Source organism: Poecilia mexicana, unplaced genomic scaffold, assembly GCF_051168715.1.
Source record: "Poecilia mexicana isolate PSO_F unplaced genomic scaffold, ASM5116871v1 scaffold_11, whole genome shotgun sequence".
Classification (NCBI taxonomy): domain Eukaryota; kingdom Metazoa; phylum Chordata; class Actinopteri; order Cyprinodontiformes; family Poeciliidae; genus Poecilia; species Poecilia mexicana.
Window position 1 is genome coordinate 16,986,249 of NW_028263380.1, and position 23,445 is coordinate 17,009,693.

The window sequence follows — 23,445 nt, forward strand, 5'->3', positions numbered from 1 at the left end:
AACTTTGAACAAATTTTTATTCAACATAAATTAAAAAAAAAATGAAGGTAAAAAAATATGTAACAGGTTTAGAAATTTTTTTATACAACTATTTACAGGATCCATAATCCGCCTGTAAAGTAACTTGTGAAATTGAATTGAAATTTATAACATAAAGGAGGAAAAAAAAAACGATTACAAACCAGTGACTTCATCCGTTCTCTCAATGAGAGCAAATTTGTTTTCATAATAGTAGCTTACGCTTTTTTTAGTACTGAAAGATTTAACAATGAGGAATCTGCGTTCATTAAACGTTTTATTAAATACAACCTTGCTCTATAAAAGCTTAGAGGTAGTACACCTGAGAGAGACGAGAACAGTGTCCTTCCTGTTCATCCACCTCCAGCTGTTTAAAAGCCCAAACGCGTTTCTGTTAGTTGGTTTAGACATTTATTGTTCAAATATACAAAAAGATTTAGAAAGGACTGCACGGCAGGATCAGCGAGTCCTGCAACAAGAAAATTCTCCTTCATCAGCCTTAAAATGCACACAGAAAAAAAAAGATAAACAGAAACATCAGCGGGGTAAAAGCACTCGGATCATCACAAATAAAAGTAGAAATATTTAACTGGCTGCAGGCGGGACGCACTGATGGAGGACTATTAAAACTAACATTCTGGGGATAAATAACAGCAAGACCTAAAACACTGAAGTCCCTGCTCTCCGGAGAAGAGTTAAAATGTAGCTGCTCTACAATGTACACAAGGTGCTTTGGGTGTGACAGGAAGTGGAGCCGTGTCCCGTCTGAGGAGGTCGTGTCAAAGTAAGGTGCTGAATGAATCCTCCTCGTTCTGCCGACGGCTCCGTCTCCCGCTGCTGGTGAGCTCCGTCTGCGGGCTAAAGACACCTTGAAAGAGCGTGAAACAAACGCTACAACTGTCCAGGAAAGGCATGAGAAGATAACCTGCCCATGATTTGTTTATAAATTAAACTCCACAGAAGATGGCTTCTTCGTGACAGAGCGGTGATGTGCGTGACTAGAGTTGCTAGTTTAGGTATCGGCGGCACCGCCTGGCGCCGCAGTTGCAGTGCAGCTTGTTGTCGTCGTCCTCGATGGGGAACTTGTAGTCGTAGGTGAGCTCCTCGCCGCGGTAGATCTTCCTCAGGGCGAAGATGACAATGTGCTTGCGGCCGTCCACGTTGATGACGCGGGAGTAGCAGTTCGGCTCGCACGAGTGGTTGATGAAGCGAGCGGCGTTGCCCTGCATCGTGGCGTCCACCACGTCGAAGTCGTCGATGCGGAACATGTAGCAGCCGATGCCCTGGAGTGAAACGACAAGAGAAGAAAGTCTGTAATTTCAAAAATTAAGACGCATTCTGTGTCTTATTAAAATCTAATTGCGGACCACTTCTGGTTCGGACTTGTGGAAACTACGTATTTCAATTCTTTATAGAATCTTTTTGTTCTACAACTTGCACAAGCAAGAAGAAGAAAACTGGAATCCAAAGTCTTAAGTTGCTTGGAGAGTTTGGGGGAAATTCCCAAGCAGCTGGAGTCGGTGGTTAACGGTGTAACAGGAAATGATGATTTAATAATTCAGCTGGATTCTGCACCAGCCAAAACTGCAAAAAGTGGCAGCATCTGCTTTAATTACAGAGAGGAAGGCGATTATAAAGAAGATGAGACACAAGAATAAAGACAAGCTGAACTGACTGCCTCCTTAGAATAAGAAGAAAAACCCCATAAAAGACAAGAAATTGTTTCTGCTCCGTCGCGTTTTCGGCCGTCAGTCACTCCACATTGGGAGCTTCCTGTCTTCAATCAGCAGCTTTACTCTGTGGACTCGTTTCTATTTGCATCACAGCAGGAGGTGAGACAATTTTAACATGCAGATACGTTCATGATGCAGATATTTAAGAATAGTTATGAGAACAAAATGCACAAACTCAACCAACAAAACTAATTTTCCCTCGATGTGTGAATTTTGAACTGAATTTTATTTCTACAACAGAGAATTAATTAGGGCCAGGCTAAGAAAAAAAACTAATTACTTCAAGAATAAAGTCTTAATATTAAAAGAATAAAAATCAATATTACGCTTAGGAGTATAAAGTTATATGACAGTAAGTCATAATATTACGAGAAAAAAAGTTGTAATAATACGATAATAAAGAATCATAACAATATGAGAATAAAGTCATATTACCAAAATAAAGTTGTAATGAGGAAGAAAAAAATTTTTAAATCGGAAAGTTATAATATTAGCAGAATAAAGTCATAATACAGTAAAGTCATGTTGTAATATTAAGAAAAAATCCATGAGAAAAAATGAGAATAGTCACAAAATTACCAGAATAATACATGATAATAAAGTGGTACAATAAAGTCACATCACCATAATAAAGTCGTAATAAAGTAATATCACCAGAATGAAACTGTGATTTAATAAATTACATCATAATTTGTCTTTTAACACGTCAACATCAAATTAGTATCAGTAGCACGATTTGAAATGATGGTGCAAACAAATATGATTGTTTCAAAGAAAGAATCAAGTCAGAGATTATGACTTTAATCTCTTCGTCTGATCCCAAACTTTAATTTGTCTCAGAGATTCAATTTAAACCTGATTACTTGAACTGAACGTTTGCCAATTACTGCAGTTACTATTTATAAATAACATTTTCCATTTTACGTCAGGGGACAGATTGAGGAAAATGTTTTGCTCACCTTGCTGTCGTAATATTTCTCCCGTTTATCGGTCAGGACGGCTCGGATGACGGTGCCGGCGTACTCGATCACCATCTCTCCAGCATCGATGTTCCTCTTGCAGAAAAGTCCACGGCCGTGAATCGGAGATCTACCGTGCAAAGATGGAAGAAGGATTTCTCTTGTGTTCTAAAAAACATCAGGGGTTTATTCAGATGTTTCTCCTGTATTTACCTGTAAACGCCCACTGCTTCTTTGGAGATTTTCTCCAGGTGTCTGAACCTCATCGCCATGGGAAGCTCGCTGCTGGTCGCTCGTCTAGACGAGTTAAAGACGAGTTGAGGTCAGAGCCAATCAAGAGCAGATGTTTAATGAATAGCAGAGATTTAACTAACTAACCTGGAGGCTTTAAGTGGGAATTCATCATCGTCTTCATCGAACGGGGCGATAAACTCTGGGAGCGGTCTGTGCTGCGAAGCCAGGAAGTTGAACATATCAAACGTTGCTTTCCTGGTTTGAAAAACAAAAACAAAAAGTAAACACAAGGTAAGTTGCCATTTAAAAAAAAAACAAAAACAAAAAAAGACAAATTAAAGCCCCAATGATGTGTTTTTAAAACTAAAAACTGCTCAGGTGTACAGCAACAAGATTGTTCAGAAATTAAAATAATGACACCACTTAATTGATGTAATTATATTTTATTCCACAGATTGTGTCCTGGTGTTGAAACTGCAACGTTTGTGACCCGGCCTGTCAGTATTTCTGTCAGGTAAAGATATTTAAAGTTTGTTTTTCTGCTAGTTTGGAACTCTGAAATGTTAAAACAAATGCTCTTCATGTCAGTAGGTTTTAAAAAGAAACCGTTCTGGGACCGTCTTCTCTCTAAAACAAACAAAAACACTGAGGTTTTAAATAAAACAGAAATCAGATTTTATTTTAAGCCACTCAGCTCTACCTCCTTCCTTTTCTGGTTTGGAAAACCAAATTATGTGCAAAAATCAAGCACTAAACAAAGTGATATCCTAAAGTTTGATCTTTGATCTGTTAAACTCTAAGCTGATCTGATTACAGTCAGAGGAGGTAAACAGAAATGAGTCCAAAATAATATTCATTGTCTGTTTTTAGTTGATGTATATTGTTGAACGTAGCTGTAATAAATATTGTATGTAATTAAAAACAACTTGTTTAATTTAACTAAGGAAGAAGGAAAAGGGTAAAATGTCATGTTTTCAAAAGAAATGACAATATTCTTTAAAACTAATGAAATAAATATTTAAATTTGTAATAACTGGGCAATAATAGCTACTTGTTGGATTAAATGTTTGTTTTATTTTGTCTTAATTAATCATTAACAGCTATTAGTGTCACTACTACCAAGTTAATCATTCATTTGCCAAGAAACTAATCCCAATTTAATATATTTTGATTGTACAACATATTGACCAAGAAAATAAATGTATCTTTATGAATAAGACATACCAAGAAAATCAAATTCATCCTTCAGATTAACCAAGATATTCTTCACCAAATTAGATTAAAGTTAAAGTTGCTACATTTGTGATTTTCTGACGCAGCGCACCGTGTGTAAACTTCGGCGCGGGCGCAGCCGCTCGGGTTGAGAGGAAGCTCTTCCTCGGCGTCGTCGCAGCGGTGGAAGCGGAAGCGGTGCCGCTTGCAGTCGGCGGCGCCCTCTAGCTGCTCCAGCAGGAAGGTGACGGCGTCGTGGACGACGCCCAGGACGCGCTGGCCACTCATCACGCCCAGAGGAAGCTGCTTCAGGTGGAAGTCCGCTCGAGCGTCAAGGACGCCGTCGACCACGGCGCGCCACGCCACTGAGCGGGGAGAAGCAAAACATTTGTTTAAAAATATAAAGTAGGATTTTAGCAAACAATTTTTTTTAAATTGATTATGATGACAATTATTGGGCCGAAAACTATCTGTGGATTTTTCACTAAACCTTTTTTATGCAACATTTGAAATACTTTAAAAGACGCAAATGAACAAATAATTCAATTTGCCTAAATTCCAAAAACACAGCATATATTTAATATACGCTTGATAATTTGTAGCAAAGGATGAATCTGCAGCTAAACAAATACTTTCAATAATTGATTAATAACTGAATAGCAACAAGTTTGTTTTTATAAAATTTGAACCAGATGAAGCTAAAATTGTCAGTTGAAAAGTTATGGACAGAAAATATTTACAGATAAAAGTTTTTATTGTAATAAAAATAAAATAGTATTGTTTTGCATTTTATCTTAAATGCAAAACTGTAACTCTCCAGGTGTGTGAATTTAAAACCAACAGAAAATGTTGTTTCTAAAACAGAATATTAGGGTCACGCTAACAAAAAACAATTAAATTACAAGAATAAAGTCAAAATCTCAAGAAAATAAGGTTGGATGACTGTAAGTTGAAATAATATGGGAATAGTCATACAAGAAAATTCTCATTATACGAGTAATAATATGATAGTCATATTACGAGAATAAAGCTCTAATATTATCAGAAACTAGTCACAATAAGACAAAAAAATTATAAAAATCAAATAATAGGACAACAGTGTTATGATAAAATTAATTTTTGACTTAATTGTTGCTCTGAGTGTGTTGTTCTTTCAGCAAATGGCCTTTTTGAGTCTGTATGCTCCTGTTCAGGGTTACTTAGTTACTAAATTAGTGGACAATTTCAATAATTGATTATGATTAATCCAATTAATCATTTCAGCCCTAAAGCGAAGCAGAAGAACCCGTCCTACCCTCAATGCTGTTGGCCTTGACGCTGAAGCCGTCGTCGCTGGTGATCTCAAACCGCAGGTGAGGCTGATTCATGCAAGTCTTCTTCCTGTATTTGAGCGCAGGAGCGTCGTCTTCCGAGCTGAAACCTGCAGAATCACAAGCAAAGATGGATTCAATTTCACACAAACTAAACAAAATAACCAAAAGATCCACAAAGAGCCGAGCGACAGACCTGCATAGGGAGCCCACTCAGAAAGCTCTCCATGTCGAGAGCTGACCCACATGTGGGTTCTGCAGCGTGAGGGACCGCCGGGTCGGGACGACGGAGCCGAACTCTCAGCCTGAGGACGCCTGAGGAACCAGGAAGAGACGAGCAGAGGATGAAAAACTGAAAGAAAACCTTGTAATATGTCAAAATGCACCTCTGTGGCTGAAAATAATAACTACTAATTATTTGTAACTTCTTGTAATTAACTATCTTAGTCTGGTGACGTATAAAATGCACTTTTCAAGCATTTTCAAGTTTAACATTTTTTAGTTTAACTAAAATATATTAAAAACATTATTTAAAATTTTTTACATTAAAAATAAAAAAATTAACTGGTTCAAGAACCAATCAACTTTAACAAAAAAGAAAAAAGAAAGAAAAAAAATCACCTAATTTCAATAATGTTGCTCAATGTATAAAATATAAGAGCAACTTTAATTCATTTAGCCATTAAGAATAATACATATCCATCACATTGAAACAATGCAAACAAATCATGTTAAAGTAAATTAACTTCCTGCTCAAACTAAATGATAAATACATAATATACAAGAAAAAAAAATCTTGCCCAGTTTTCTTTCATTAAGCAAATAGAAATAAGTTTAACAACTCTAACTGACCTAAAAGAAAAAAAAACTGTTTGATTTAACTTCAGACAGTGAAAAAATGTGGATATGTCCTTTTATTATCTTTAAATATCTGTTTTCAATTGTAAATAACATTTTCAAAGTTAGGCTTTTAATCAGACATTAGATTGCGGTTTATTACAAAACTGTGCAGTTTGAATATTAGGCGCTTTGAAGCATTTTCCAAACCTTGAAATTCAAGCATTTTCAAGGATTTCAAGCACCCATACAACTCCTGCGTAAAAAATACATAATCCTCGTTTTCTAATCTGGTGAAACCGATTGTTACTGGAAACCTGTGAGTAACATTGTTACCTGAAAGTAGATGGTGCTGGAGGAGGAGGAGGAACGGTGATCTTCATCGGCTCAGGTGCCTTCACCTGGTCCAGATCGATAACGTTGTTTGTTGTTGGAGCTTTCATTCTGACGCCGCCGGGTCTGTTCAGAAAATCCAACCACATGTTTTACATTTCCTCTAACTTCAATCCTTTGGATTTATAAGCAATAAATCAATTAATCACAACATAAATGAGAAGAAACACAATCTTTTCCATTTGAATTATAAATTGCTTTTCTAATTTTTCTCTTTTTTTTTTTACTAAAAACTGGAAGAAAAAAGTTTTCAGTCTCAACTAAACCTTTTTTTTTTTTAGAGAGAGACTTCACTATTCATTTTATTTGTTGTTTCTGTAGTTTTGTTTGTTTATCTTGAATATTAAAATGTCTTACAGTTCCAGTGGTAAATTATTAGAAATTGAAGTTTCTTGATCTTTGAGAAACTAAATGGCATAATAATTATTATTATTATGCCATTTTAGAACTTGAAATGGTCTCAAAATAATAACATAATTGTTTATCGCAATAATTTCTGGAACAATTTATCGTCCAGCAAAATGTGTTATGACAGGAATGTCTTGGATCAATGGCATAAAAGCCAGATATATACCCGAATTGGGATTACAGATGGAAGTGGCCCAAATTAGATTATTTCAGGTTGAAAAGATCAGGAATTGTAAAGAGAGAAATTGTGACATAAGTAAAAATAATATGTGCAATTCTGTATAATGTGGGACATATTTGGATGAGACAATTGGAGGTAGGACTTAATAAACTTTGTCTTCTTCCTGCTCCTTTTCAAACTGGATATGGGACTTTTGTTTATGTTTATTTTAATGTATATACTTTATGTTTTCTTCTTATTTTTACTTGTTTGAAATAAAGAATTCATTTCACTCAGATTGCTGTGAAAAAGTTGGCTACAGTTTGCATTTGGCCAAAAACAAAAAAAAAAAAAAAGGAAAGAAAAGCAGATTAGCATTTTCCTGCTGCGTGAACGTAGGCTACGGTAAGTCCATTTATCATTTAATGAAGGTAAAATGTTGGCAGAGTTATAGTTGCCTCTTAACTTTTAATATCTCTCACCTTGCTTCCTGAATTTCCTCCATTTCACTCGACGGATCCTTCAAGAAGTCAATCTTTGACTTCTTCTTGGACTGCCTCTCCGAAAGCGCAGACGCTCTCTTCACTCTGATTTGGTGGGGTGACGGATCGCCATGGAAACTTCTGGGCGACTCCGAATGCCCCACTGATGACTGCTCCGACTCCTGAGTGTGTGGGAGCTGCGATGGCTGCCGCTGTCTGGCCTTTTGTCTGCGACTGTTGTTGAGGATGATCGGCGCCGGCCGCGGCGCCTCCATTTCCGTGGCCATTGCTCTGTTGATAATGGCCTGGGTGGTGAGGTCCTCCATCTTGGAGAAACTGGCTGGAGTAAAAGTCGGAACGCTGACGGGAACTAAAGGAGCTGGAGAGACGACGTGTTTCACCGGCAGCACTTTGACGATGACTTTTCTCTCTGGGGTTACGTGGTTGGCAGGAGGAGAGACGTTCAGATCCGAAGAGCCGGGGGAAGGTTTTAAAATCACGCGCGGGACCGACGGATTTAAACCGCCTCCGCTGTGGAGCATCTTGGCGATTTGGCTAATTCTGCTGTAAGTCGGCGAGTTTCCGGCAAGCGTCTGGAAAGTGTTCGATTTGGGGTCTTTGACGAGGATCTGCCCCTGTCGGTTGACGAGCAGCACCTGACGGACAGTCGTCTGCGGGCTGGGCGAGTTCACCACCGCCGCCTGCTGCTGTTGCGACGCCTCCGGTTTGGAGGCGTCCAATCGGATCGTAATGGATCGCGCTGGAGCAGCGGCGGGCTGGATGGGTAGAGCGTTCAAGCCGTTGATGATGATCGGCGAGGCGACGGGATGCGGAACCGCACACAAAGTGGTGGAAGATGGAGAAACGGAGGCGATGTTGACGGTCTGCCTGACTTGAGGCGCGATGAGGGTGATGTTGGGGTTCAGCTGGAGACATTGTTTGGGCAGCAGAGGTTTGGACATGGAGGCGCCGGACAGCTTCCTCTTTACAACGATCGTTTTCTTCGGCATCGTTTTGGTTTCGGATTTGGGAGAAAAATCTGGATCTTTTAAATCGTCTTTGAACACATCAGTCGAATCATTTGATGAGGTTTCGTCTTTGTCGGGAGGGGCGCCCTTGTTTGAGTTGACGACATGGCCATCTTTAGCTGAAACAAAATGGCCCAACATCGGATCCAGCAGCAGTTCCTGCTGAGACGTCGGACTGTCGGAAGACAGTGGGACTTCCTCTTCCTGCAGGCACAGCTCCTCGCACATGGAACTGGGCTCCATGAAAACGGGAGGGGAAGAACTTTCCGGATCCTCCAGTTTGGACTTTTGCCTCGGCAGAGAGAAGATGGACTCCAGCCTCTGCAGTGCGACAGTCAGATGTTTCGTAGGTGTTCCCTGAACACTGCGAGGTTTATTTTTGTCCTCTATGTCCTCCGTCTCCGACCCACTGTCCGCCCCGTCTAACTGGGAGATCGACTGAGCTGCAGCGGGTTGATTGGCGGCGTCAGAGCCGCTCGCCGCGTTGCACACCACTGTGCGTGAAATCTTAGAGTAACATCCGCTGTCTTCATCCTCAGAGCTGTTCCCTTGATCGTCTTCTCGCATCTCCACGTCCCGCGGCCCGACTTCCGCCTGACCGCCGGCCAGATCCACGTTCTCGGAGAGGAGAGCCTCGTCGAACTCCAGCTTGGTGCCCAGCATGGACGCCACGACTACGTCCGCGTCGCTGTCGAACACGGTGTATGGCAGCTCCTGAGACATCAGCTGAGCCACTTCCTCCTCCAGGTTGTCGGGGGCGAGCGAGATCCCGTTCGTCGTGGCAACAGCAGCGTCTTCTGCCTCCGATGACGCCAGGAAGTCTTGTGGGACCTCCACCGTCACCGGAGCAGTGATTTTAAAGTTCTGGGTTCCTCTGGGGGAATCGGAGACGCCCCCTTGGCGAAGAGAAAAACCTCCACAGACGCTGGACCTCGGAGGGGAGTTCCACACAGGAGAGGTTGAGTTTTGCCTCGAAAGCGGAGGAGAGGCCGATCCAACGGTCGTCGATCTGGGAGGGGAGCTGAAGAGAGCGCATCGGGAGCCGACGGCGCCCCCGGGACGGACGCTCAACGCCACAGACGGGTTGTTTTCTGTCGGCGAGGAGCTGCGGCGGCTCCTGGAGGACAGCCTGCGAGGCCGCCTGGTGTCGTCTAGGTCCCTCAGGGTGAGGATGTGATGAGACTTGTAAGAAGCAGCTCCTGAAATCAAAGGGACAAGAACTAAACAGAAGAAAAATATTCTGGTTCCTACAAAAAAAAGATCTAAATCACAGATTTTTTACAGTTGTTTAAAAACATTCTGGATATTTTACTGCAAAATATCGGCTTCAGGATGAATTTTTTTTTTCACAACTCGTAGTCTGGTAGATTCAGTTCAATTTAAGACCAAAATTGAAACATTTTTCCATTGTCCGTTTTATTTTTTTTCCAAATTGAAGACCATACCACCTTCAGATTGAATAGGAACTCTAAAATGTTTTAAAAAGTCAGACATTTTACTGACCAGGAGACGGGAGCGGTCGTGATGATCCTCCTGCTGGTCTTCTGGTCTGTGTGTAACCCGGACTCCTAGGCCCGGGTGTGTGGTGCGTTTTAGAGTTTGGAGACGAGTTTGTGGACTTTACTGGGCTGGAAGAGGAGCTGAAGCGATCTGGAGACTCCACATCTGCTCGTAAATACGACATATTATCAGTATTAAACCACAATAAACTAAAAAACACGTTATTTTTTCAGATGATGTTAGAAAAATAAAATCTTTCAGTGTTATTTCAACACTGGAGCAACCTGCTCACCTCGGTGGCGACTGGGACTGTGGACTATGGTGTGGTTCTCCTCTCTGTCCATCCTCAGGTCTTGTTCCTCACCAGGTAGAGGTGTGCTCACCTCTGTCACCTTACAGGTGTACTTACAGCGTCTGCGGGGGTCCACTGTGCTCCAGTACAACCGAGAGCATCTACAGATTGAAGGGAGAGAAATCGGGTTTACATAAAATACTGCAAGTACAATAACCTCCACACCACTTCACATAACATCTAGTCATATTTTAAACACTAATCCTCTAAAATAAATGTCAACTTTGGGGGGGAAAAAACAACTAGATTTTGTGAAAATATAGAAACTAAATCAATATGATGAACTACAGAAAATGATGGGAAAACCCCATAGGAATTTGTAAAAATAGTATAATTTTAAATACTGGTACCACAACCAGTACAAAAACGCCTCCAAGCTCCCTAAAAATACCCAAGTTTGACTTTATATCAGAAATAAGAACTTACTGATAACCAACAGGATAAAGCATCCTCCCGTTTGACGACAGCTCTGACAACACACCGAGTTTCTGGATCTGTAGAGAGCCTAAAAAAAAACACACACAACATTTAGCACAATAATTTAAATACCATTGCAGGATAATTCTTTCAGTAGTCAATTATTTTGATGATTAATCAGATTTTAAAAAGCCACGTTCTGCTGATTTTTTACTTAATCACTCAGGCTTTCTTTAGACAATATTAGAAATATATAAAAATTTCAAAACAATTAAATTCCTTTTTTTTTTTTTTACATAAGAAAAACTTTTTATTGCCTGAAATGCAACATTTCTAGCTAAAAAAATAAAGTTCAGCCCTTTCTGCTCGACTTAATGTCAGTACAGTTATTTTATTATTATGACAGAATTTAAATCAGCTGATTTAACTTTGCAAATATTTAATATCCTGAACTACTAAAGAGCCGATAAAGAAGCTCTTTTTTTTTACCTTAAATGCAAAATAATGTCATTTTTATCCAGATTAATTACTGCTATAACTGTGTTGTCCTTTTTTCAGTCTGTGTACTCCATTTAAAATCAATTACTAAATTAGTTGACAATTATTTCAATAATCGATTAATCATATTAATTGTTTCAGCCCCATAGTGGTATTTAAAGAAAACACATGCATTCTGACATCAATATTTTTAAAGGCAGCAATTATAGAACAAAAACTTCATACAGTTTTGTCTATTTTACTAGGAGGGATTCCTGTTGGCAGCAAATAATATCCAGTTTGCACAGAAGAATAAACCAACACACATTTAATCTCACCTATTGTCATGTTTATACTTTCTGGCTCAAGGCCTGTAAGAAACTTTCTTCTCAGATTGATTCCCTCAAAGTCCACATAGACCCGGCGAGGAACCTGGAACCCGCTCCCCGACACCATCTAGAATCAAACAATCAGACTCATTTTTGTTACAAAAGGAGGGAGAATTAAGATGACTTTCTTCCTGTAAATATGAATGAACTGAAAGGAAAATTGACTCTCATCCCCTCCTCACCTTTGCGCTAACGAGATCCCTGTGTTTGTAGCAGTACACCTTCCTGTCCTGCTGGAACACACACTCGTCTGCACGAGCGCACATGAAGTGGTAATTACTCAAGCAGGTGGCGAGGCAGCAGCCAACTGTGGCTCCACACTGTCCACAAAGATCACAGCGCTGGATGAAGAAACATAAACAAAAAAGAGACATTAGAACTGTAATAGAATACAGTACGAGCTGTGTTAGCATCTCTGACATAGAAACCTGAATGAAAAGTGGTCTGGCTGGAGAAACTTATTTTTCTAAGTTCAGATATCGATCAATATAGCAAGAAATAACATCCAGAATCCAAATAATATTCAACATCACACTTTCCTTTTGCAAAATCCACACAAGACTGTAGGAACCAGGCCATTATCACCGTATATCAAAGGTCTGCAACCTCAGTCCAGCTAAAAAAACACACTTTTTTTTTAAAAGCTTTAAAGCTGCAAATGTTACATAACTTTTTGTGAAAAGGCAACTAAAAATGTCTTAACATGTAAAATAACATTTTTGTCATTTTTGATAAAACCAGTATTTGATTTCTGTTTTTAGGTTTTAAAACATTTATAAAATACAAAAAAATGGCTAAAAGGAAACAATGAGAAAGAAAGTAAATAAATATTACTGATAATTGTGTCATTCTGTTGTGCAAATTTAATTCAGGATTTATTCCATACATAACGAAAAACACAGCTAAAATCTGCATTTTTATATCAATTTTTTTTATTTTTATTATTGGTTCTTAGTCAAATTATTAAGTACGATTGCAGACCCTTGGCATATGTTAACGGTTCATTACCAAGTGGCGCCCCCTTGAGACGGCACTGTGCACTTGAAGAAGAGCGCTGTTCTGCTCATAGACCTCTGCAGACCACAGGCAGCAGTTGATGTGGGCCCACTCATTCTGCCCCAAGTACAGCAGGCGCCCTGCGTCCTGTCAGGACAAAAACACACGCATCACTACGATAAGTAAAAGCTAAGCACATTTTCAGCATCTAAGACAGGAAAGAGATTTCTGTAGAAACTCACGCTGGGAGCAGCGTCTCCATATTGCTGGCACAGAGCACACTGCCTCAAATCCTTCATCTTAGTCGTATCTGGAATAAAAAATTAACACATAAACCAGAGAAAACAAACAGCTAAACGCCTCATTTTAGAGGGGGAACATGATTCTCTACCTTGCGGACACTCGGGGGCGTCGATCGTAGAACGAGCGTCCCACGTAGCGACCGATGGCGGCGTGGCGCCGGTCTGAGCCTCCCTGGTGCGGTACACTCGCTCCATCCACTGAGCGTAACTGTGCTCCTTCGAAGGAGGAAGCACGGCCTCGGGAAGCATGCCACTGAACAGCAAAAACAATGCAGAGAGCTATGAAACAGCTGCTTTAGAAATAAAATAAAAAACGTTAGCAAAGATTCACTGAGTGGGCTCACCATGGCAACTCTTCAGAGAAGTGATGGCACGAAGAAAACCAGCTGAAAACCTGTTTCATAACCTGCCAGAAAAACAATTTAAGTGTAAATATGAGATGATTTTAAACAAACGGCCTCATGTTTCTGCCATGCAAGCCAAGGATACACAATGAAAACAATCATGCGGTTTAAAGATGGATTTTTTTCATCCAAGATCTGATTTTAGTCAATTTTTTTCTAAATAAAAAGAAAAAAATTATAAATAAAAAACTGCCTTGTGTGAATGATGGAGTAATAGAGCCAAGCTACAATTTTTTTCCTCAATTACAAGAAAATAGTCATAACATTAGAAGAATAAAGACGCAATTTTACCAGAAAAATATGAGAAAAAGTAGTTTTAATGAAAAAAAGTTTCTATAGCTATCAGGATTGACCTGACCAGCTTATTCATTTTGGATAATTACTTTAGAGGTCCTGCTACTAATAATAATAATTTTATGCCAATGTGTTAAAACTGTAAAACTGACACAAAATTATAACTTAAGATGCTCAACATTCCTCATTTAAATTTTTACTCCTAATATTACAACTTTATTCTGGCAATATTAAAACTTTATTGTTGGATTATTTTGACTTTATTCTTGAAATTTTAAAATATATAAATATTCTAGCTTGGCCAATAATAATCTGTCGTAGAGTTGATGTGAATTCAAAATACAAATAAATAGAAGCTGTATAACTCGCTTGTGAAACAAAATGGCCGCCTAAGCATGCGGAGAAAAAAAAAAATCCAAAAATGAATTCTTCAAAAAGACTAAAATTTGATTAATTGATAGAATTGATTTATTGGTCAGGTCTAAACAAATTGGTAAAAGGTAAAAAGGATCAAACTAAAATAAGGTAAAAATATTCAGAGAGAGAAGGGAAGAGGAGGAGCTCACCTGAACGTAGCGCTCTTTGGACCGATTCGTTGGCCTCTGATCCTCAGGAAGAACTTCCTCTTCCTTCAGCCATTTTCTCATCACAGCAGCAACATCACAATGAAACGCTTTCTGAGAGAGAAATGACACAAGACAGGAATCAACAGGAAGACAAAGCAGAAGACATGAAGATGAGTGTGAGACAAAGTTCCTTCATGTCAAAATTCAGTGGTTTTCCAGAATAAAATTTTTAAGTCTTTTCAGTCAAATTTAAGAATTTTCCAATCAGTAGAACTTCAGAATGAATTTACTACAGAAACGCCTGCAGATGTCAGGATGAGAAAACCAGCAAAAAAAAAAACTAGAAACAGAAAGAAGGAAAGGTAGAAAAAGGAGGGAGAGGTGGATGACAAGATATCATGGAAGATGGAGGGATGAGTGGACCGGTAAATGCCCTGATGGGTGAGGAAGAGATAGATAAGCAGACTGACAGATGGACGGACGGGTAGACAAGGTGACAAGGATGGATGGATGGACAAGCAAAGGACAGAGGGATGGACAAGCAGACAAACGGAAGAATAGACAAGTAAACGGACGGATGGACAGATGAACAATCAGAAGAACGGATGAACAAGAAGGATGGACGAGAATGCAGACAAAAGGATGTAGACAGATGGACAGACAGAAAGCTGGATGGACAAGCAGACTGATAAATGGATGGGGGACAAGCAGACGTACAAATGGACAAGCAGATGGATGCACATGGAGAAGGATGGAAGAGAACGCTGACAAAAGGATGCAGACTCATGGACAAGGAAATGGATGGATGGGCAAGCAGGAGGACAGATGGATGGACAAGGAGACAGATGGATGGACAAAGGGATGGATGAATCCGAAGCTACTCACTATCGTGGTGTATCCGTCCTCTCTGAATTTGTCCTCCACGGCTCTCAGATCACAGACTTGTCTCTCCGTCCTGACGGAGACGTGTCTCTCCTTTGACTCCTGACACTGAAATTCGACAAACGATCTCAGGACATTTTCCAGAAAACAGACAAACAAACACAACCTGGCTGCATGGAGCCGTTGTCTCTCACCTGGTTGCACAGCAGGAGGTGCCAAGTGCTGCAGGAGGAGAGCAGCTCACTGAGAACCTCCTGCAGACCGGACAGCAGCTTGCTCTGCAGCACCTCCATCACGCTGCCTCTGTCTGCGTGGCGCCCCCTGCAGGCTGTGCAGGTGACGTCCACTTTATCTGGCTGACTGGACATGAGCCCAAAAAGTTCCTCTGTAAACACAAATACGACCAACGTCACTTTTTTCCCTAAATTATAAAAGTAATAAATAGAAATTGAAAGCATGTAGATTTTTAGGCATTAGTTAGAAAACCCACAAATGTTACAAATGTGGATTTTTGTCGAGTAAAAAAGTAGAACTGTAAGAGGAAATCACAGAAGTTGTAATTTCTCACCTGATAATCCTTCACATCCGTAATGGACCCAGTGGCTGCACTCTGAACATCGAATCATCTCAGAGGTTTGGTTTCCCTCATAGCACTTCTGACAGACGGGGCAGAAATTACCTGACAAACGCACACAAAAAAAACTGAATTATTATTTTTAATTAATCGCTATAATAAAGATAAACACCTAGAATACTTTGGATAATATATGAAATTGAGAGACTTAAAATCTAAGAAAAGGATGAAAAGAGTTGGAGGACAACAAATGTTTCATTATTTAAAAAACAAAGATTTAATTTAATCTGCTTTGTGGTAAAGACTGTGTTCTTTTGCAGCTTCAAAACTTAAAAAATGACAAGTTCATAGATTTTTGGTACAAGTGGACGCTAAATTAGGAAACAGACCTGATTTTGTTTAAATATTGGCTTTTAAATGAGTCTGGGTTTTACCACCTGTCCTGCTGTTGTTCTGAGAATTGGCAGAACAATATTTTGTCATGTTTGTGTTTTTTCCCCTAGTAATTCTTATATTAAAGCTGAATGAGGATTTTTGTACTTTTATTTTAGTATTGCAAGACAGAGACATGAAAATACATATATTTATATGTATACATTTCATTTATATACAACTGCAAAGACATCAGCTTGATGTTGTTCCTTTACTGCCATCAATGCATGCACCCTATTTAAAAGTAAATGGAAAATAAAATCTAGTTGTGCCTAAGCGTTGATGAGCGGTCCGTGTGTTTCGGAGAGCCCACCTTTCTCACTGAGGCTGGTGCAGTCGGGGCAAAGGTCATGCTCGTGGTTCCAGGCCATATCCCAGGTTTTCCCTGGAGTCACGCCGCAGCTCTTACACCGAATGCACGTCATGCACACCTGCAGCGGAAAAACGCAACAATATTCACTCATCGGCTTCAGCTTTTCCTCTTTAATACTCCAAAAAAGACTCCAGCACAGTTTGAGGAAGGTGAAGCATTTACCCAGGGGGTTTTGGAGGTCACTGGCTTCGGGTACGTCGGTCCCAAGCAGGATGGGTGGTAGCAGGTTTGGCAGATCCTGCACTGTAAGACGGGCTGAACAAAACCACATCAACTGTAGAGTAATATTCCACTTTTGTTCCTTTTTATGATTTATGAATGTTTTACGTCTCTTAAAATGCAGAAAAGCTCATTTCAGGTTTGTACATTTTTCCCACAGTAAAATTTAAGAACTTTCAAGCATTTTCAAGGCAAGTTTCCAAACTTTTCCACACTTTAGAGATAAAAACAAAACAAATGAACTAAAAAAAGACCATTATATGTTATCACTCATAAGTGTTAGTAATAGTTTTGTGATAGCATTCAAGATAAACTAAAAGAACTAAATTTTATGTTTTGAAATGTTTCTCACACACACATCCCTGTAGACTAAATGGTCAGAACAAAACACTAATTTAACTTTAATAATTCTGTTAACATATAAAATATAAGCTGACCTTTATTTCAAATACACAGATCAACAAATCCTTGATCTTCCTGCTCAAATAAAATGCTGAAACAGAATATACAAAGAAAAATACAACAACAAAAATCTGTAATTCTGGCTTTTAGTAAATATAAATAGGTCTCAGTGACCTAAAAAGCAGAAAATTTAGTCTGATCTAACTTCAGTTTAAATTTTTTCTTTATTTTTATTAGATGTATGAAAATATCTGGTAACATTTTCCAAATGTAGGCATTTAATCAAACATTAGATTGCACCAAAGTGTGCAGTTTGGATATCAAAAACCTTCAAGGACTTTATGCAGACATAAAGCCCTTTCCAAACCTTGTGAACATCTAACTGAAATCCAAGCATTTTCAAGGATTTCAAGCACCTGTGCAAACCACGTCATTCCAGTTTTTAAAGTGACAGCGCCTACCTTCAACCTCTTGCTTCTGCGTCCGCACACGTGGCAGAACTTGCAGCGTCTGCAGCACCAGTTCTCCTTGGCCTCCTCCTTGGGGCGCTCCTCAGGCGTCAGGCAGAAATCATGGAAAGGTTCACAGCAGATCTGGCAGAAGATCATCTGCCCGATGGAAGATATTATGGTTAAACCAAATTCTTATAAAGATTCTTCTTTGATTTTTAACGCTTTAGCGCATGTGCGTCAAACTCAAGGCCCGGGGGCCAAATCTGGCACGCTGTAGCTTTTTGTGTGGCCCTCAAGACTCCAGTATTATATCAGTCCCTCCAGTTTTCTGTTATTCTGTGATTGTGGAAATTCACATAAAAGCAACAGATTCCAGATTTTTCCCGCTAACGCATAACTGCGTTTGCTGCAAATTTTTCACAAAAATTGTTGAAGACCTTAGGTGTAACGGATCACTAACGTTTTTTATTTTACGACACCACTGCCTCAGGCTAATATTAAGTTATTAGTTAGATCGATTAACAGAGTCACAATTAATGTCATACATAAATGTAAATATTGCAAAATTCCTTGAAATATTTCTAAATTACCTCCACAAAATTAGTGATTTACATAGCAAAACAAACAAACAAACAAACGCAATCTTAAAATCCTGGAGTGACTGGACAATGTGAAAATACGAAAAAAGTACTTATATTAATAATGCGGAGACAGTTATTTATTAATAGCTTGTTAATGGGTTTTATCAATACATTCTGGAACGACTGTCGCTATAAGAACATTCATGATCTTGATTTGTCCCAAAACAAAAATAAGTATGACACCCATTCAATAAACTTTAGTAAATAAAGTTTATTAGCGCCTGAAGTACCTCATGTTTCCCTTTGCTGGCGCAAAGCAGGCAGACCGGCTGAGGAGTGGTTGGGACGGAGGTGAGAACGCTGAGGCCGCCCATGAGCCACACATTCTGGACAGCACAGTCCTCCTGGATGGACGCAGGGCAGATAGCACAAACATCACAAAGATGAGTCAATTTTTTTACAGTGTTGCTGGTTTAAATGTTTAATAAGAGCCATCTGTTCACTGACGTGCTGCAGCAACAAAAGTTAGCATTACGCTCCACGTGTGTTAATGACACAGCATGTGGAAAATGAAGAAACTTTGCCTTGCAAAAGTGTTTTCACTTCCTGAACCGTTTCACATCGCAGCCATCAACCTCAATGAGATAAAACAGCACACAGCACGTCAGGCTGGGCGATAAATTGATTTCATTATTTAATCGAAAGTTTGGTTTTTGAAGATTTAATTTTCGTGACAGGAAGCAGATTATAGCATAGAGTATTCTGGGTAAATGCAATTAAAACAAACACACAATAAAGGAGAAATCTGATTCCACTGCACTTTTGTTTAAATGTCAGGAAGACAAAAGTTGTGCTCATGTCTTCTTCAGAGGTTTTTGTGTCATTTCCTTCAGTGTTTCTTGGTGTAGCGCCACCACAGGTGAGAGAGGGGAACAGGTTATTAAAATAGTTTGGTTGTTTTGACACAGTGCGATGTGAAAGCGAACCGCCCCAGCTGAAAATGTAACAAATGTTCCAACTTTGGTGCCCAGCTGAACTAAGTCTACTGGACTATCGGGTGTGAAAACACTAAAATTCTCCATAAATTTATCCCAACAATCTGCAATGATCACTAATGGTTTATGTTAACTTCTGATGCTTCCACAAAGCTGCTAGATTTATAAAAAGCTGGGCTTTATTAGTAAGATCACTGAATGCAATGCACTAAAATTTTTAAAAGGGTAACAGAGTAAAGGGGAACACCATTTTTAAGATTTTTACCTTTACAAGGCAGTTTTTCATTTACCTCTTGCTCATGCAATAGCTGCAAATCATCAAACTGTAATCTAATAATTAGAATTAAGAAAAGCACCTGACCTAATTTAGCCAAAATAAAAAGGGTTTAAAAATGTGAATGCACGTTGTCTTGAGAGCAACGACTCACCTTAAAGTCTACACGGATCTTGTGCTTGTGCTGCAACACGCCCTTTTGGGGAAAGCCGTTAGTTAACCCTGTCTGCGTGTTCACTGATGCACATTCAGGAGGATTCTGGGAACGAAGCACATATTGTGGATCAGTTGTTGGACAGCTTTGCAGCTTGGTCGCTTTTACAGAAGACGCCGCCTTGTCCTCTTCATGCTGCACCCGATGCGCATCTTCCTTCTCCTGTTGCTTCTGTAACTTTCTGCCTGGACTAGAAGTCCAGGAAAGATTTGGGAAAGTTTTATCTGCTTTAGCCGAGCAAACGTCCATTAGAGCGCCTGGATGCTTCGCTTCCGACTCAAATCCCTGAGAACACGCCTGAGGCAAAACCTCTTCCACAGCTATTTGGTGTTGTTGAGTTGGAGGAGGTGCAGGCAAACATAATGGTGGAGATTTCTGTGGAGAGTCTGCAATGGGAGGTGATGGCAACACAGACGCAGGGTGCATTTCAGTTTGCAGCGACCCTGGAGGAGAGTTTGCGCCGTTACGCGGTGGTAGTGAAACAGGAGGCTGCGTTAAAGGCTCCACAAACCGAGGCATCTGCCACGGCAAAGACTGGGAGCCAGTCTTCAGGATGTACGCAGGCAGACGGTACAAGTGTATCTGCAGCTGCTTCTGCAGCGTCGGCACTGGGATCCCGGCCCGTCCGGATTCGGGGAAAGTTTCTCTGCGCTGTGTCTCTTCTGCGTTCTCCTGTGCCTGTGGAGGAGGGGACTGCCTAAGCCAACCAGCAAGACGGGTTCCATAGTTACACTATTAATAGTAGCATGCAGCGGCGACGACCAGCGGCAGCGACAGAGGAAAGGTGAAAAGGGTGGTGCATAAAGTGTTAGCAAAGAGGAATAAAAGGCAAAGAAGAGTTAAGAAAAGGCAGTCAGCAACGGTACACATATATCTGGTGTGAAATATGGAAAAAAGCTGCTATTTGTAAGGAGATCCTGATTATATTCGACTCCTAATAAATGCAGTTGGTGTTTTATTTTACGCCACATCCCCAGCACACTACGCAGCATTTCTTTAAATCATGGCCTGCTTTCCAGTGTAATAATTTAACATCACTGCTCCCAACAAACTCAATTAAGTGTTTACATGCATGCTGGCTTTTGCACAATCACCTGCTCTGTTTTTACTCATTTTTAATAACATTTCTGCTGCACATCTGTTTTTCTGCACTCATGTATTGTAAATAGTCTGTCTTTTGCAATGTTGAACACACATGCAAATTATGTGCATTTTTGAAAAGATAACTTCTGAAACTGCACAGTATTAAGTCTTGTACAGCATATTATTATCATTGTTATGGTTGTTATTGTTAATTATATTGTTTTTAACACTTTAAGAATGTTTTGTGTGAACCTTTATAACTGTTGCTGCATTTCCTCTTTGCAGGACAATAAAGGATGTTTCTATTATATTCTAATACTTTAAAGACTAATAATAAAGCCCTTGAACATTATTTTACTCCCCTAGCATATCTGCGTTTTTTTTTTCTTTACAATCACAGTAACAGATTTTTCAGTTTAGAATTATATTAATAAAACTGAGACTGCATTGGCTGCTGTGTTGTGCGTTGCATTTAGAAGAGAGCAGCTGAAACACTAGTCAGTAAAACTTATGACATGAAGTTCAAAGTGAGACACAAAGTGAAATCGTTTGAGTAAAACTATCAAGTTGTATCAAAAGAAAGTAAACATGCTAATGCAAGAACAGGATTCAGTAAACGACTTCAGATGAGAACTGAGGTCATAGTCTGTTAATCCTGTCGTAATTAGCAATTAATCAATCTGAATTATAATCTGTTTAATTAGATAAAGGAGATGAATCTTTTGATTGAAATGTATGGGAAGTTTTTACTTTAGTTTTTTTTTTTTTTTTTGCGGCTAGGAACGTAAAAGCAGTGAAGGAGAATCAAGCAATATAGATTTAAAAAAATAAATAAAGTGTCTTAATCAGGAAGAATCAAATAAAGATAACAGCAAACATGCCAAACAGCCCATGATTCCATGATTGTTTGATTAGTTTTGGGGATTCTTAAAACAGGGGGTAAGTAAAAGCAAAAAGTTTCAGCCAAAAATAACAGCGTGTTTAAAGGGGGGATGGGGTATTATGCAAAATCGACTTTTTTGAGTTTTATATCATGTTATGATGTTATTCCCTCATCAAAAACAAACCTGAAGGGGAAAAACGTGAGCTCCTTGTGTTTTCGCTCACAAAGCTCCTTGGAGTTGAAGTTCCCAACCGAGTTCCCGCCCCACAGAGAACCCCTCCACCACACCTTCCCCACCCAGCTCCTCCAGACTAGCGGCAGCAGCAATTAGCGAAAACCCAGCGGAACTTTGAATCTCGGCTCATGATGCAAACGGTTGTAAACGACACCAATGGATGGCAGAAGAATTGTTGTGATGAAATGCTGAAGGGAGGGGTTCTTAAAGAGACAGAGGCCCATTTTAACAGAGACAGCTATGATGCAAAGTCAAATTTCTTTTAAGTTGTTTTTGATTTATATACAGCATTTTCATATCACCTGAAGGTAACATAGTAACTTTGTGCTATAAAAAACCCCAAACAAAATACCCCCCCTTAAAGTAACTAAGCAAACTTTAATTCAACTTTCACAATATAGGGTTTCCTCCAGTGTATCATAAGCCTGGCGGGTCACCAGGCTTTACTTGTGCCCCCACCAGGCTATGCATTACTTATTTATTAGTCTTTTTAAAATTACTGCATTTTTAAGACTTTATAGTTGGTGTTCAGGTTTTCATTTTCCAATCTTTTAATAACACGTAATTATCGAGTGGTATTTTCAAATTTCTAGTGAATTTTAAATATTTTTAAACTCAAAAACACGGCAGGCTGAATGAATGACCTAGCGCCCAACCACCGGGCTCAGCAAGTTTTCTGGGGTTTCTGCAAGTTTTCAATTATTACCTTGCAATAATTGTTGGTTAGGTTTAGATACTATCGGGTCACCTTTTAAATATAAATGACATTCTCCAGTAATATCCAACTTTAAAAAAAAAACACTAAAAGAAGAAACAGTTACTTTAAAACAAAGAAACCTTATGAATTCATTTTAAGGTCGATTACAAATAAATGAAACTGCTAAAAGTGCCTTTTTCCAATAAAAGAGAGACAAATTCAAGAATTCAAGGAGGTAAGATTAACAGACAAAAATCATGTTAGTAAATACATCTTTTTATCAAGTTATATGGATTTGAATTGATAAAGTCTCAATAAAAACTTATTTGGAAATCAATAGTTTACATGCAGAAGACTTACTTTAAATAGAAAATGAGTAACACTTAATTTTAAAGATACAGTTAATTCAAAATAGATTGTGAATATAAAAAAAGAAGAAAAACTGAGTAACGAAGTCCTGGCCAATGTATTATTTGGAAATAATTGCTCTTATCTTAATAGTAAACAATATTTGCTATTTGGGTGAAAATCTAATTTCACCATGGATGAAGAACCTAAGACGTTAACAAAAATAAATTAATTAAAGAAAAAAAAGGAAAGCATTTTCCAACAAATACAATTTGGCCCAGTCTTAATTAGGGAGGACGTAGACGTCAAGAAGGACGGTGGTGTTGTCTT

The 23,445-nt window shown here is 39.2% G+C and overlaps 1 protein-coding gene and 1 long non-coding RNA gene across 2 annotated transcripts in view; both read right to left on the reverse strand.

Moving 5' to 3' along the window:
* Positions 1 to 23,445, reverse strand: part of kmt2ba (lysine (K)-specific methyltransferase 2Ba) — a 37,900-nt gene continuing 14,455 nt past the window's right edge. The window contains exons 10-36 of the mRNA XM_014990638.2: positions 19,810 to 20,547; positions 18,677 to 18,790; positions 17,815 to 17,961; positions 16,895 to 16,987; positions 16,673 to 16,790; positions 15,922 to 16,032; positions 15,548 to 15,738; positions 15,357 to 15,461; positions 14,472 to 14,582; positions 13,552 to 13,613; positions 13,297 to 13,460; positions 13,148 to 13,215; positions 12,918 to 13,052; positions 12,092 to 12,250; positions 11,859 to 11,976; positions 11,053 to 11,131; positions 10,567 to 10,727; positions 10,278 to 10,439; positions 7,747 to 9,973; positions 6,640 to 6,762; positions 5,663 to 5,781; positions 5,451 to 5,576; positions 4,269 to 4,521; positions 3,089 to 3,199; positions 2,924 to 3,007; positions 2,711 to 2,840; positions 1 to 1,301 (exon numbers count right to left, since the gene is read on the reverse strand). Coding sequence (XP_014846124.2) covers positions 1,026 to 1,301; positions 2,711 to 2,840; positions 2,924 to 3,007; positions 3,089 to 3,199; positions 4,269 to 4,521; positions 5,451 to 5,576; positions 5,663 to 5,781; positions 6,640 to 6,762; positions 7,747 to 9,973; positions 10,278 to 10,439; positions 10,567 to 10,727; positions 11,053 to 11,131; positions 11,859 to 11,976; positions 12,092 to 12,250; positions 12,918 to 13,052; positions 13,148 to 13,215; positions 13,297 to 13,460; positions 13,552 to 13,613; positions 14,472 to 14,582; positions 15,357 to 15,461; positions 15,548 to 15,738; positions 15,922 to 16,032; positions 16,673 to 16,790; positions 16,895 to 16,987; positions 17,815 to 17,961; positions 18,677 to 18,790; positions 19,810 to 20,547 — 6,285 coding nt within the window. The 3' untranslated portion in view covers positions 1 to 1,025. The remainder of the gene's footprint in view (positions 1,302 to 2,710; positions 2,841 to 2,923; positions 3,008 to 3,088; positions 3,200 to 4,268; positions 4,522 to 5,450; positions 5,577 to 5,662; positions 5,782 to 6,639; positions 6,763 to 7,746; positions 9,974 to 10,277; positions 10,440 to 10,566; positions 10,728 to 11,052; positions 11,132 to 11,858; positions 11,977 to 12,091; positions 12,251 to 12,917; positions 13,053 to 13,147; positions 13,216 to 13,296; positions 13,461 to 13,551; positions 13,614 to 14,471; positions 14,583 to 15,356; positions 15,462 to 15,547; positions 15,739 to 15,921; positions 16,033 to 16,672; positions 16,791 to 16,894; positions 16,988 to 17,814; positions 17,962 to 18,676; positions 18,791 to 19,809; positions 20,548 to 23,445) is intronic.
* LOC148156438 (uncharacterized) lies at positions 21,424 to 23,441 on the reverse strand. Its single transcript, XR_015764636.1, has 2 exons — positions 21,541 to 23,441; positions 21,424 to 21,459 (listed from the first exon to the last, which is right to left on the reverse strand). It is a non-coding gene; the product is annotated as an uncharacterized LOC148156438 (long non-coding RNA).